The 14011-nt window shown below is 30.2% G+C and overlaps 1 protein-coding gene across 1 annotated transcript in view; it reads right to left on the bottom strand.

The window, feature by feature from the left end:
* The window catches only part of LOC129217818 (dual oxidase-like), a 264773-nt gene that overhangs the window by 53717 nt on the left and 197045 nt on the right, over positions 1-14011 (bottom strand). Inside the window, exons 5-6 of the mRNA XM_054852156.1 lie at positions 13410-13614; positions 12127-12293 (exon numbers count right to left, since the gene is read on the bottom strand). Coding sequence (XP_054708131.1) covers positions 12127-12293; positions 13410-13614 — 372 coding nt within the window. The remainder of the gene's footprint in view (positions 1-12126; positions 12294-13409; positions 13615-14011) is intronic.

Here is a 14011-nt window from a genome sequence, read left to right as displayed (position 1 = left end):
TAAAAATGTTTTTATTTTCATATTTTAAGCAGAAATTGAATTTGTTTGAAATGTTTTTTTTTTTTTTTTTTTAAACCAGAAATTAACATATTATTCCAGTTTTAGATGCCACAACCTAACCTATGACCTAATGGTTCCGTAGTAAGGAATGTTACCAATTTTATTGACAGCTTTTAATTTTCTGATGTTCCAAACTGAGACTAGTGAAACGAGCCAGCCAAAATTCGAATAGTGTCATATATTGATGGGGTTTTGCCTTCACATCGTCATCGGAAGAAAATATAATCGTTTTAGAGTTATACTGTAGCTTAATAATCAAAACTTACTTTACTACAGCCGACTCCATTACTTAAAGTGGATAGGAATTATCGTGAATTTCGTTTGAAATAAAGCTCAATAAACTGGAAATATAGTCACATTCCTTCAGAAATATCATTTTAAGAAAAAAAAAGTTTCGCAACCGGGACAACTTTGCCGAGTGAGATATCTTTGCTGGTTTTTGAAAACGATTTAGTAGATGCGGGTATTTCTTTGTGCAATTAAATCACAACCACATCTATTTGCTGGTTTTGGAACATAGTAGTGCCATTGAACAGAGATAAAATGGAAGGAGTTAGGACTTTCATTCATGAAACCAAGATCCCAAGTCACATGATAGATTTTAAAGCAAAGCATTGGAAGAAATCAGACTTTTTTTGCTTGTTTCACGCAAAACGTGCCAATCATTCGTCGTTTTTGAGTCACATGACTTGGGGTCGTTGGGTCAGTTTTTGCTAAGCCAATGATCGGACACACACACACACTTACTCCCTTCATTTTAATTCCTCCTCTAAGAGCAGAGCACCAAATAACAATCGTTTTTAGAAACTGGCAAGGATGTCCCACTTTGGAATATTTTCCTGATTGACGGTATAATTAAAAATATCTAGGGTGGTACAATCAGTGAATTAAATCCCAGTGAAGTTTAATATTTTTGGGAATAAAGTTTCAATAGTTTTTTTCTTCGTTGAACTGGCAACAGCAACTTCCTTCTATACGATCCCGGAAAGGAAAGGGAAAGAAAAAAAACTATGAATGAAATTAATTTTGAAAAATTAAGGACAAAAATGTTAACTAGGTAGCAATGAAAGCAAAAGAGGGAAATAATAGAGAGTATAAAATAAAAGATAAGTGTAAACTATGTACAGAATATGAAGACGCCTCAATGAATCTTCGTTTAAAACAATTTATTGAAAAGAAAAAAAAAATTTTTTTTTGCTCACAAGTTATATATGATCACTTAATGATTTTCTGTGCCCTTTTTTAAAAATTTAAACCCAACAATATTCCCAAAGCAGAACCATAAAAGTTTTCCAATTTTTATATAAAAAAAAATATTATATTAATCAATAAAGTGTATATGAAGAAACACGTGTTAGCAAATTTGGAAACATGGGGTGCATAACCTAACTGCACCACTTATTGTTATTTTGTACAATTTCTTATTAAAGCAAACTTGAAATTACAGTTAGACCAAGGACTCACTTAAAATTTCACCATTATTTGCGTGTGCAGTGTTTAGTAGGACTCTATTACTTAAAACGTTACGTGAGATTCTAAAAATTTCATTGCGATATTTCCTTCGCTTTGCGATGAATTATTATCAGTTATTTCTAAGATTTTATTTTTCAAAGTAATTTATTTTTAAAATGATTTTATAAGCTTTTAACACCTACAATACTTTAACTTTCATTTACTTGTTAAATTCACCTTAAAAAGTACTCAAAAATAAAAAAATAAATAAATAAATAAATAAGTTTAAAATTTCGTTAGTTTTTGTGAAGTGTCAATATAATACTCTTATCAACGCAGAACTTTTTTTTGCTGCGTTATTTTTTTATTTATTATTTATTACACTACTAACAAAAAATGTAATACATGTCTATCTGTCAATGATCTACAGAGCTAATTGAACTAAGCGTTATCAAATTTAGAACTAAATTCTTTTGTATGCTGAAAATGTATGTCCTTATTTTTGCATTTAAATCATTGCATACTTAAGACAAATTTGGTGTCAATTTTTTTATGTAAAAGTTTTATAAGTTTAAATTATCTATCGCCGATGGAAAAACTGTTCTTCAATATTTTTCATAATCATAGGAAATTTCTTCTCAACACTCTTTTAAAGTCTAATTAATAGTCTAACACAATTTTCATTGTATATAAAGCTATTCAGTTCAATTGCGCTTTCATCAAAATTAATTTCTAATCAGTATGTATCAATCCTTCACATACTGCTTTCAGCTTATCAAAATCTATTTTTTTCTCCAAATATGGATTCCCATTAAGAAACTTGTTTAACTATTGACCTAAACATTTCATTTTATTTCTCTTTATCAGAGAGTGCCTCTAAATTTTAAGACAGTACTCTGCTTACGTCATTGTCCGATGTTTCTTTTATGTAAATCAAGTTGATGTCAGCATTTGCAAAATATTTTTCTGTTACTTTTAAGAAAAGGCTACTTTGGCCGTCACACCAATTCCATGTGCATGGGGAAAGGGGGGATAAAATTTACTTTCAGTTTTTAAAATAGCGAAATTAAGTCAAATTTAAATTTGTGCAATTATCGAAATCCCGTTTTAACCGTGCTCGTTTGAGTGTTGCCCACGAAATCTATGTTCAATGCAAATTTAGTTAAAAAGAGTATTAATAAATGTCAAAACACTAAAGGGTCAATCCATAGAAATGTCAACCTCAGCCTCAGACTTTTTTTTTTTCACAAAGCCATAATTGTGACATATTATTTCATTTAGCATACGTTCTAGTTTATAAAGCTAGTAACAGGGGGGGGGGGGGTTTGCAAAAGTTCCATTCGGTGCTTTTCTTTTGGCTCTAAGATTTTTTTCAATGAATTTTCTAACTTTTATGCTTAAACTTAGGAAATTTTAGACATGGCGATTTTATGAAGCAGTTAATGGAGTCAAATTGGTATGTTCAGTTGTTGCTCAGTTTTGTTGCTCAGTCAGATTCAAATATTTTTTGGTCCAAGTCGGTTGCGTAAACTTGCCCCGGACACGGGGCACGTTTACGTATATTTATTTTGACACCGAACTTCGTGATGTTAGTGTCTTGAACATAATGTCTTACCATGGTTAAAATAAAGCAAATGTATTACAGACTGAATAGTGTATAAAGTAAAAACTGAATGGACATGAAGACAGCACTACATGGTTGTAACCTATAAGATGCGAATTTGTAACTCAATTAAAAAATTAATGGTGATTTTTAAAACTAAATATCCTGAAAATACTAAAAAGGTTTGAGACAGTTCGGAGCGAAAAAAGCGTTAGGGCACGTTTAGAAATAAGACACCTTAAGAATGTGCGTAAAGGTGCTCCGACGTCAACGCGTAAACTTGCCCCGTCGCCAGGGGTGCCCCTCCCCCCAAGTTCAATGGCGCAAATTCCCCCCTAAATTTTTTCAACTCTAATTTTCTTTTTTATTTTTTAGCTCTCTTTTTTGTTTTTTTTTTTAAATATTTTTTATTTAATTTATTTTTTAAAAAAATTATTTATTTTTTTATTTATTTATTTAATAATAATTATTATTTTATTTGCAAAGTGCTGTGCTACGACAATGACACACACACACAAATTAAAAAATTAAATGAAATAAAATACAAACAGAATAAAATTAAATAAAATAAATAATTTAAATTAAAAATAAATTAATAAATACATTTGAAAAAATAAAAAAGTGTAATCCCCCCAAAAATTTCGATGGCGCAACTTGCGCCATAATCCCCCCCCCCTGTGGGCACCCCTGCCCGTCGCCAATTTAGGATTTATTTTTTACGTGAAAAAAAAAAAAACATTTCAATTCATACAAGTACAATTCTCAAAAGAGGATGAGTTCTACTATTTTTTTTATATATTTGTTCCTTCTTAACTAAGTATTATTTATTCACAACTTGGTAGGAAACAGATTACTCTTTCTGCATGCTAGACCGAAGCTCGACTGATGCTCAAAAACTTGTACGAATATGTGCTAAAGAGCAGCATCAATCTGTTATGACTGTTAGCTCTCCAGTTATAGTTCGTTTTGAAAAAAGTGCATTGCGTAAATGTACCTTGGTCTACCCTTCTGTAAAATTTTTTTCAAATTTTTAAAAGAACTATGTTTATTGTAAAAGATTAGATGTTGGCCCAATAAAATTGACTGTTCTTTTTACATATACAAGTATACTAGTATATTACAACAAGTATAATACAATAAGTATGTTATAATATAAGTATTTTAATTAGTTTGGTTACAATATAAGTATTTCAATTAGTTTGGTTATTTTATTGAAAGTATTTGAGTTACGTAAGTCACGAAAATGTACTATTTTCTGTTTAAAATCTAAACCAGATAATTGTACCAGTCAACACTTTTTAGTTTCTCACATCTGTATCATATCTACTTAAAAAGTGCAAAATATATGTTTTAGATACAGTAGATATAAAATTATTAGTGTGACTAACGTAACATTTGAGTTGTGGCTAACGCGACTGCTATACGTGACTAACATAACATTTTAAAAATGACTGCTATTATGTAAAACTTATTTAATTTAATGTACATTTTCAATAACAATTTTTATTAAGTAGACATTTTGCATTGATTTAAAATATTTAGGGAGAAAAATACCCCTAGTAATGTTACAATGTAGACCTTCTGTCTACTTTAAAAAAAAAAGGCTTTTTTAAAGATCTTTAAAAAGAAATATTTCCAAATTTAAAGAAGAATTATTATTTTTAAAAAAAAAGGGTGGGTAAAGCAAAATGATTACTCTGCTGAATATGCATTCAACACAAGAATTCAAGCTAAAGAATTAAGAAAATTGAACTAAGAAGAACGTTTATATTATTTAGAGACTATCTCCACCAATTGTTAAAACGAAATAATGGCAGCTCGTTGTTGAAAATTTGAAGATGTTATATGATACAGTGACAATAAACGCTGCTGTAGCATATTACATAAAATGCGTTAATGATGATTTAGAAATTAAAAATTTTGCAGTGACATCTGGAATTAAAATCCATTCTGTAAAAATTTTGAACATTTTTATTTTCAGTATTACATTTTAATTCAGGATGTATAACATTATTCGTTCGATGAATCATTAAACCTTGAAGAATAATGTGTCATTGAAAAGTACTACGGATTTTGTTATGACGATAACTAGTATATTGGCAGAATACTAGAATTTGGTGAAACCACCAACTTGTATGAGGTTAACTGTTAAAAAGATTGATATTTAAGAATTAGTAAGGTCAAAAATAATGTTATTCAATGAGTAAGAAAGCATTTTTTTTTGGCACATTTAAATTAAGTTATTTAACCTGAATCCTTCCATTCAATTTCTTACACTAATGTAGAAAAAAAGTAAAGAAAGAACCATAATGCAACATAAAAAATGTTCCAAAAAAGTGTATAAGTAATGTAAGTGCAAGAGATTAGTTCCAAATGTTTTTTATATGTGGTCACGTTACGTCAGTCACACCCAGTCTTTCGTAAAAGTACCACTAAGGGCCAAAAAAAGTTCAACTGTAATAAATATGTGGTATATTTTTTTAAAAATAGACTGTTTACCTTTTACAAATACATCAACCACTTTTAAGTGCCTGCGTAACTTTCAGAAAAATTTGTCTCGTAACATAAGCATTGTTTCTCAGGGTTGCAGAAATGTTACGTTTGTCACAATGCCTTTTTTGCTGAAAAATTTCCTATTAGCGATTAGTTTGATTCAAATTCTTGGTAGAAATTCAAAATAGTCACCTTGTACATTTAAAGTGTGCAGATTAAACAAAAAGAAAAAAAAAAGAAAAACTTGAGGTTTTAAGTAAAAAGAGTTAGAAAATCATCTGCTTAGGTTGCGTTAGTCACTATAGAATGACCCTAAATTCTAATTTTTATGAATTTATTTTATCTTTTTTAAAAGTTAAATGTTAATAAATATTTTTCCTGGAGAAATCATATGACGTATTTTATTTCTCAACAAACACCAGAGAAATGCTTATTATATCAGGTAAATTTGAAAAAAGAAATTAAAAGCTTCAATGCCACTTTATTCTTTTTTGAAAGGCTTAGCAATGGAAAAAAAAAGTTTTGTCAACACATTTTCCAAAGTTTTACTTACTAATTAATATTGTTATCCATTTAACCCTTTACGCTATTTTTTAAATTATCTTTTCCGCTCTTGAGTTAATTAAGTAGTTGGGCGTGTTTAAATCTAAAGGATATCAACTTTACTCCACCCACCTTATGGCATCCGTTTCAAGACGTGTTGCCAGAAGGTGAGAAGAAATTCCAAGGCCGCTTTTTTGTGCTTCTGTAGAATTCTTACCCTTTTTTTCACTGGTACCGTAGTCTGCACGTATTTCATACACATGTGTTTATTATCTTACTTTTTATTTTTGTATTGCTATGATTTTTCTCAAAAATATAAATTAGTCCTCAATGTTGAGTTCATTAAATAGAGAAAGTAACTTCCTGATGTCTTTTTCCAGTTTTTTAATGCGGTTTTATGAGTGTTGGAAACCACACGGACATGTGGTCTTTAGAAAAATTGTGTTGATTGACCTCGCTGAAAAACGTACGAGGAACTTGGCTATAAAAAATAACCCAATTTATTTGGTAATTAAATCAATGAAAACGCATACTTTCGTTTCGGAATCCAAGGAATATGTATAAGTAAATAATAATGCTGCATGTGGCCGAAGTGAAAACGTTAAATCTTTCAATGACAAACGACATTTTTTTATCATTCCAATGACATTTTCAGGAATGTTTTTCAAAAAAGAAAAAAACTTTGAATAACTTTGAAGGATTTATTTACATTTTCTGCTTCAAAACAGAAAATTTTAAAACAATTTGTAATATTGGGAAAACGCTGAGTGGATTTTATTTTATGCATTAAATTTTGAACTTCGTGACGTATTGATGTCATTTTTTAGTAAAAGCTTTTATTATGTTTTTCTCTATTTTGTCAGGTTGGGTGGTACAAGCTTCAACAAGATTGTTGCCAAAAAAAATGAATACTAGTAATTATAAAGTTAATTATTGATTCAGGTTACAAATTAATTTCAAGGATGCGCTTCAAGAAGCATAGCATTCAAGATAATCTAATTTTAAAACTTTACTAATTTTGCAAATTACCCAGGCTTTTGATGTTCCAAAACTCATAAAATTGTAAACTTTTTATAAACGTTTTTTTCATTACATCATATTGTTATATTTTTAACAATCAGTTTTGATCAAAATAAGAAAATTTTCTGACACAGATTTTTGTTTCTTCCTTGTTGGTTCAGGCTTAATATGCTTCGATAATTTTCGCTCTTAATTTTTTAAGTTGTATTAAAAGCAAATACTCAAAATAGACTAATATGAAGTAAAGTGTAGCCTTTAAGAATGCAATACAATGCTTGGTGAGGAAAAAATAGTTCTGATCGACGAATTGAAAGGCAGATTGAACTTATTAATTTCAAGTTTAAACAATGTTTAAAAGTTATATCCGACTTTTTTAAAACTTAATACTACACTGTTGACTTTTATTTATTTTATCTTGTTCGTAAATTTCGTTTCCAACCCGTGTCATGTTTGATGCATGACTTATCACTAATTTTTCTTACAATTGTTACTGATTATCCCTTCCTTTACATATACACAAATACAGAGTGAATGAGAGCAAATCGATATGGTAAACTATTTTACTTTAGAAATATTTTAACTATGAAATTGAACATGTAGTTGATTTCAGCCAAAAAATATTTACCTTTGAAGATCTTGGAACTTGATAATACTAGCCATTTTCAAAATATGACATTGGTTTTGTAATGTTTTGTGGTACATCAAAAATTATTTTATCTTTACTAATAATAAAGCTAAAAGTCTTTATGTCTGGATCCCTGGATCTCTGTCAGTTACGCGCATAGCGCCTAGACCGTTCGGCCGATTTTCATGAAATTTGGCACAAAATTATTTGTAGCATACTGCCATGTGCAGGTAAAGGGCAGTAACTGCAAATTTTTCGCTTTTCGTTTTTATTTATTTATTTATTTATTTTATTTTATTTTATTGTATTTTATTTATTTATTTATTTTATTTTATTTTATTGTATTTTATTTATTTATTTATTTATTTATTTTTTGCATTCTTGTCAACTATTGTACGTTATCTTTATTGTACAAGCTCGATTATTTGGTTTCCACCGAAAAAGAAACGCGAAAAAAACGTCTAATTCCAACATTTTCCTATTGTGAGTATGGAATCCACCATATATTTCTTCAAATATCTCGAAAACTCATTTCTGCAGATACTGCCGTTTATTTGCACACGGCAGCATAGGGGGGAGCTCGTTAAAGCGATTTTTCGAAAATTCGATTTTGTTCTTTTTCTATTTCAATTTTTAAAGCCCATTTTACCGAGCGAATTACCATAACATGGGCGAGTAAATTACCATAGCATGGACGAGCAAATTATCATAACATGGACGAGCAAATTAACATAGCATATTGGCGAGAAATTCATCATCCATTATTTGTAAACATACAGGCGAACCAAATGACCTTTTATCTTTTCTACTATGGGCAAAGCCGTGCGGGTACCGCTACTTATTATAAAATGACGGAAGTTCTTGTCGTCAAAATTGTAAGTATTAGTCAGGACTTACTGATGTTAAGTGCAGCATTTATTTATTTTATATTAGGCACGTTTTGATTTTAAATGCGTAACATAATTTCTTATTTACACGTGGAACAAAGTGTATTTCATTCATTTATTCATTTATTTATCAATTCATTTACATGGTTATTATTCATTCGTTAGTTAATTCTGACATATTCATTTATTTATTCACGCTGTTATTTAACCATTCATTAATTAATTCATTCGTTCATTCATTGATTATTACACTTATTTATTCATTTATTCGTCCACTCATTTATTTATTCGTTCAAAGAGAAGTTTAAAAAAATCTCATTGAGATTTCAGAGATTGAAAGACATATTTGAGCACCAAAGATTAAAATTAATTTGCATTATTTTGACCTAATACATGGATAAGCAATTAACACATTAAAATAGTATATACAACGAGCAACAAAATACAGTTTAAAATACGCTGGCAACTTGGCATTGGCTTTTGGCATATTACCTTGGCATTTACATTCATGTATAGATGGGAAAATATAATTGTCAACACACTTGTTTCATTTAAAAACATCTAAGCAATTTGGGATATAACAAGAAACAATAATCGTTCCGCTTTAAACTACATTTTGATTTTCATATATAACTAGTGGTACCCGCACGGCTTTGCCCGTAATAGAAAACTTAAAAGGTCTTTTGGTCCGCCTGTATATTTACAAATAATGTATGGTGAATTTTCTCGCTAATTGGCTTGTACCCATGTTAAGGTTCCACGTTATGATAATTTCGTATCTCACCAATTGGCTTGTGCTCCTGTTACGGTTCCACGTTATGATAATTTCGTAATTTACTCGTCCATTTTATGATATTTTTGTTCTTAAAATTGGAATAGAAAAAGAACCACATCGAATTTTCAAAAAATCGCTTCGAGGTGCACACCCCCATGCTACAAACTAACTTTGTGCCAAATTTCATGAAAATCGGCCTAACGGTCTAGGCGCTATGCGCGTCACAGAGTAGTATTATTAGTAAAGAAGAACGCTATTGACATGATTACATTAAAAGTATAATAAAACATTTTTTAAATATCATTGAATGTAATAGAATAAAATGGGATTAAATTTTAAAAAACCTATAAAAACCGTAGCATTGTAATTTTATTTTATTTATTCATTTATTTTTCAGCTTTTCTAAAAAAAAATAATTATATGGGTAACTTTTTTGTTTGTGTAAAATTTGGATTACATAATCAAAAAATCCTACTTCAACTGGAACAAAAAAAATTCAGTGCTTTATCAATTGCTTTCATTTATGTTGCAAAAAGTTTTTACACGACGATTGAAAAGTTTTCATAGTTTTTACTAGTCTAGCACAAACATATTAAAGAAACTTCTTTAAAACCATAGAGTGGGAAATAGTAACACTATTAAACTACAAGTATGTGTTACTATTCCTTACTCTACACAAGAACAAAGAAACACCGGAAACTAAGCTATTGCACTCATTTCTAAAAGATAAATATCATTTAAATCAAATTTTTATTTCGCATAATTAAATACAACACAGTTGCAAGGCTATAAATAATGTTAATATTGCATCAAGGCTCTATGCAGATGCGGTGCGTTTTTCCTCTTTACACGCCTTAGTGCCTGTGAAAAAAGCTGCTCGTGATGTTTCACCAAATACAAAACTATCAATAGCAAAATCAAAGTGTCATTCAAGTTTTTTTTTTTTTATCGCCACGCTCAATGTCCGTTTCAATGGCCGCAAGCGTCATTCGTAATAGGATAAATGTCTAAAATATGAAACCACTCGCATGTGCTTTGAAGGTCGGTCGGTTAATTAAATAGCTTTTAAATGAATTTTAGAAAGTACACGTGAGAGATTTGTCTGTAATGTATATTCTTGTCATTTTCAGAATGTGTGTTAGGCCTACAAATTTTTCTTTCTTTCTTTTTCTTTTTCTTTTTTTTTTAAGTTATTCTACTCACAATGGTATGTGCAGAAATAATATTTGTTGCTTATTAGTTTTAACCTTACAAAAGTCTAGAACATACAAGCACGTTTGTGAAAAAGAGCAATGAAAGCTTTGGATAAAAACGGTCTGGCGGGGAAAGTGGTCAATATCAAACAAAAGGCTTTACGTTTATCTTTACTAATAATAAAACTGAAAGTCTCTCTATCCAGATCTCTCTCTGTCAGGATCTCTGTCTGTCTGGATCTCTGTGACGCGCATAGCGCCTAGACCGTTGAAGCTGGTTTTCATGAAATTCGGCACAGAATTAGTTTGTACCATGGGTATGTGCACCTCGAAGCGATTTTTCGAAAATTAGATGTGGATTTTTTTATTCCAATTTTAAGAACAAAATTATAATAAAATGGACCAGTAAATTACGGAATTATCATAACGTGGAACCGTAACATGGGTACAATCCAATTGGCAAGAAAATTCATCATACATTATTTGTAAATATACAGGCGATGCAAAAAACCTTTTAATTTTTCTAATACGGGCAAAGCCGTGCGGATACCACTAGTTTGAAATAAATGGAAGAATGAGGGACATTTTTCTAATTTAGATTTTAACAATTAGGAATTGTTTTGAACAACATATTTTATTTCTGGCAATACTTAAGCTTGTGAAAAAAGTCTTTTTGTTTGCTTATGAAACATTTTAAAATCTGAACACTTCAGTTAACTTTTTTGTAAAATTTTGTTCATTAGAATTTTTATCAGATTAATTGTGCAGGCAGCTTCCCTGCCATCTCAAGAACATATCTGCGGAAACAGTGAAGCTGGATTCATTTTATTTAATGGTAGAATCCATGTCAATTCAACAGGGGGCGTAACGTGATGGTCTCGGATTTTTTTGAATTTAACATCTGTTAAAATTCATAAAAAAATAAGAAATAGGTTTTTTTTGTTTTGTTTTTGTTTTGCCCAAACAAATTCCTGGGCCGAGATACAGGCCGCCGAAGATGGCGGGTCTGTCATGATTTCTCACTTGGGATTTTCGTCAAAATCTTTAAAGTACATTATCTCAGGAACGGTAGAACATATTTTGTTGTGGTTTGTTTCATTAAAAAGTATATTTTTTCTTGCTTAAAAACATATGCAACATTTTGAAATATACGTTTTAGTTTTTTTCCGCAGTCTTCTGAAGAAAAAAAGTTTAAAATAGTTTTTTTTTATTTTTCTCAAAAATGTCAATTTTAAACATTTTCATTTTTTTTACAGTTTATTAGTACCACTGTGCACTACGTTCTCTGAAGAGGAGAGCTTCCACTTTTTCGTTTAACAGACTTTAGAGGTATTTGAAAAAATGAGGGTTTTTAATGATCTTTTACGTAAAGGCAGACCTGAAAATTCAAATTTTTTTTTCCACAGCAAGTGGCTAGAAAACACTTTTAATTCAGTCATATAGCAAAACTTTTATTTTTGAATTTAACATCTTACCTGCAGACTGGCAATGACCCATCGTCTGGCTCTTTGGAAAATGTCCTCATCTGTCCAGTCGGGATGCTGCTCCTGGATTCGCTCTGCCATGACGTTGTGGAAACGGTAAAACAGAATTCCGAACGACAACAAGGCCGGGTTCTGATTGATACGAGGATCACCAAGAACTGAAATATGGATCCATTTACTTTCACGAAGCTACATTAGTAAACACAATTATTTTCTAATGAAATGCCATTATATGTCTACTCATGGAGATCAATCGAAATTATGCATAAAATAAAGTTGCGTCATTGACTGACATTGTGATTTTTTTACATTTTAGTGGATTTTGAAAAAAGATATAGCATTAAAATTATTCCATCAGTCACAGATTTTTATAAAGTTCAAATTCTTGGTTGGAAATTTTATAACATTTATTCAATACATCTGTTACATAAATTTTGGTATTTGACATTTAAGTGTTAATAAAGTGTTAAATGGACTCGTATAAAGCTAAAATAAATTCAGCAAAGATAGTTGAGTAAAAAATTACATTTTAAAAAAGTTAAAAAAAAAAACTATTTTTCACTTTCCCGAGAAAAAATAATTTTTGTAAAATATCCAATTTCATATTTTATGTACTATCAGTAAATTATTTTTTTTAACTGGATATATCATATGTATACTAACAGTATTACCTCTAATAAGGTTTTAGTAGTTTTCGCTAAGCGGTATTAGGAATCTTAGCATTGCACAGAAGGCTTTGATATCGACCTTCCAATGCAGGGATATTCTGGTGAAATAGTTCCTCTCATTATGCGTTTACAATTAATTTCTTTTCTTGGGGATTAAAAAAGGACGACAAAAAACTAATTTTTGAAAAAAAATTAAAAATTTTGAAATTTTTAGAATTTTTCATATGTTTTTAATTATTTTCAGATATTGAAAATGTTTTCTTAAGAAATGAGTAACATTTATTTTAAAAGTAAATTTAATCTATTTTTTCTAAGTATATTCCTTCATAAGATGTGGGCCATAAAATGCGTTCTTATCCTTCACTTTGGCGGTTCTTAGATACATGATTCTTCTAATTTCTGAACTCTACGCAAACATGAGTAAAGAATGCAATTGACATTGAGAATGGAAAACAGTTTTAAAAAAAAATTATAGTTCTGGAATATTCACAAAAATAACTGCCAGTTCTGACAGCATAAACACAGAAATTCCAAAACGGTTTCCACCAAAACATTGGATTGTTTCAAAAAATAAGAAGCCATTTAATAACTCCAAATATTACTTACGATACATCCTCTCAGGATTCAGCATCCCCAAATATTTAGCTGGAGGATAATTGATGAGAGGTACTCTCTCCCTGTTCTTTGGAGGAAACTTTCCATCTGGGGCAGTTCGGAATGTTCCATTCTGAAAAGTTCTCATACTATTTACCCAGGCCTCGCTGGTACTGTAAACAAAGCTCCCATCGATCCAGCTAGTCATCTGGTTCAACTAGAAACAGATAACTCGAATAAGGAATGACATAATAATACAAACTGTCAACATTATTAAATGCACAAATAGCGATGAGAATACTGACAGTATTTCAGGGTCAGAAATGAACCCTTTGTTAATGCTAAGGGAGTTTGAAGATGAAAATCATCTCAGTAAAATCAACTAGGGGTTTTGCAAATCCGGTTGATTTAACTTGTTTCAACTCTTTTCCAATGCTCACATCTTTGTAGTTTATTATATATAGTACATAAGGGGCTACTACTTGCTACTCCGAAGCAAATGTCTGCATTTTTTTTGGAATTCTTTATAACACCTAGGATTGCAATACCGAACCAAAAATGCAATACCGGTATTCGGTATTTTTTAAATGTTAATCGGAATATCGGTAATAATA

The sequence above is a fragment of the Uloborus diversus genome, chromosome 2, assembly GCF_026930045.1.
Source record: "Uloborus diversus isolate 005 chromosome 2, Udiv.v.3.1, whole genome shotgun sequence".
Lineage (NCBI taxonomy): Eukaryota > Metazoa > Arthropoda > Arachnida > Araneae > Uloboridae > Uloborus > Uloborus diversus.
The sequence above is the reverse complement of the archived record's forward strand: the minus strand, read 5'-3'. Positions and strand labels throughout refer to the sequence as shown.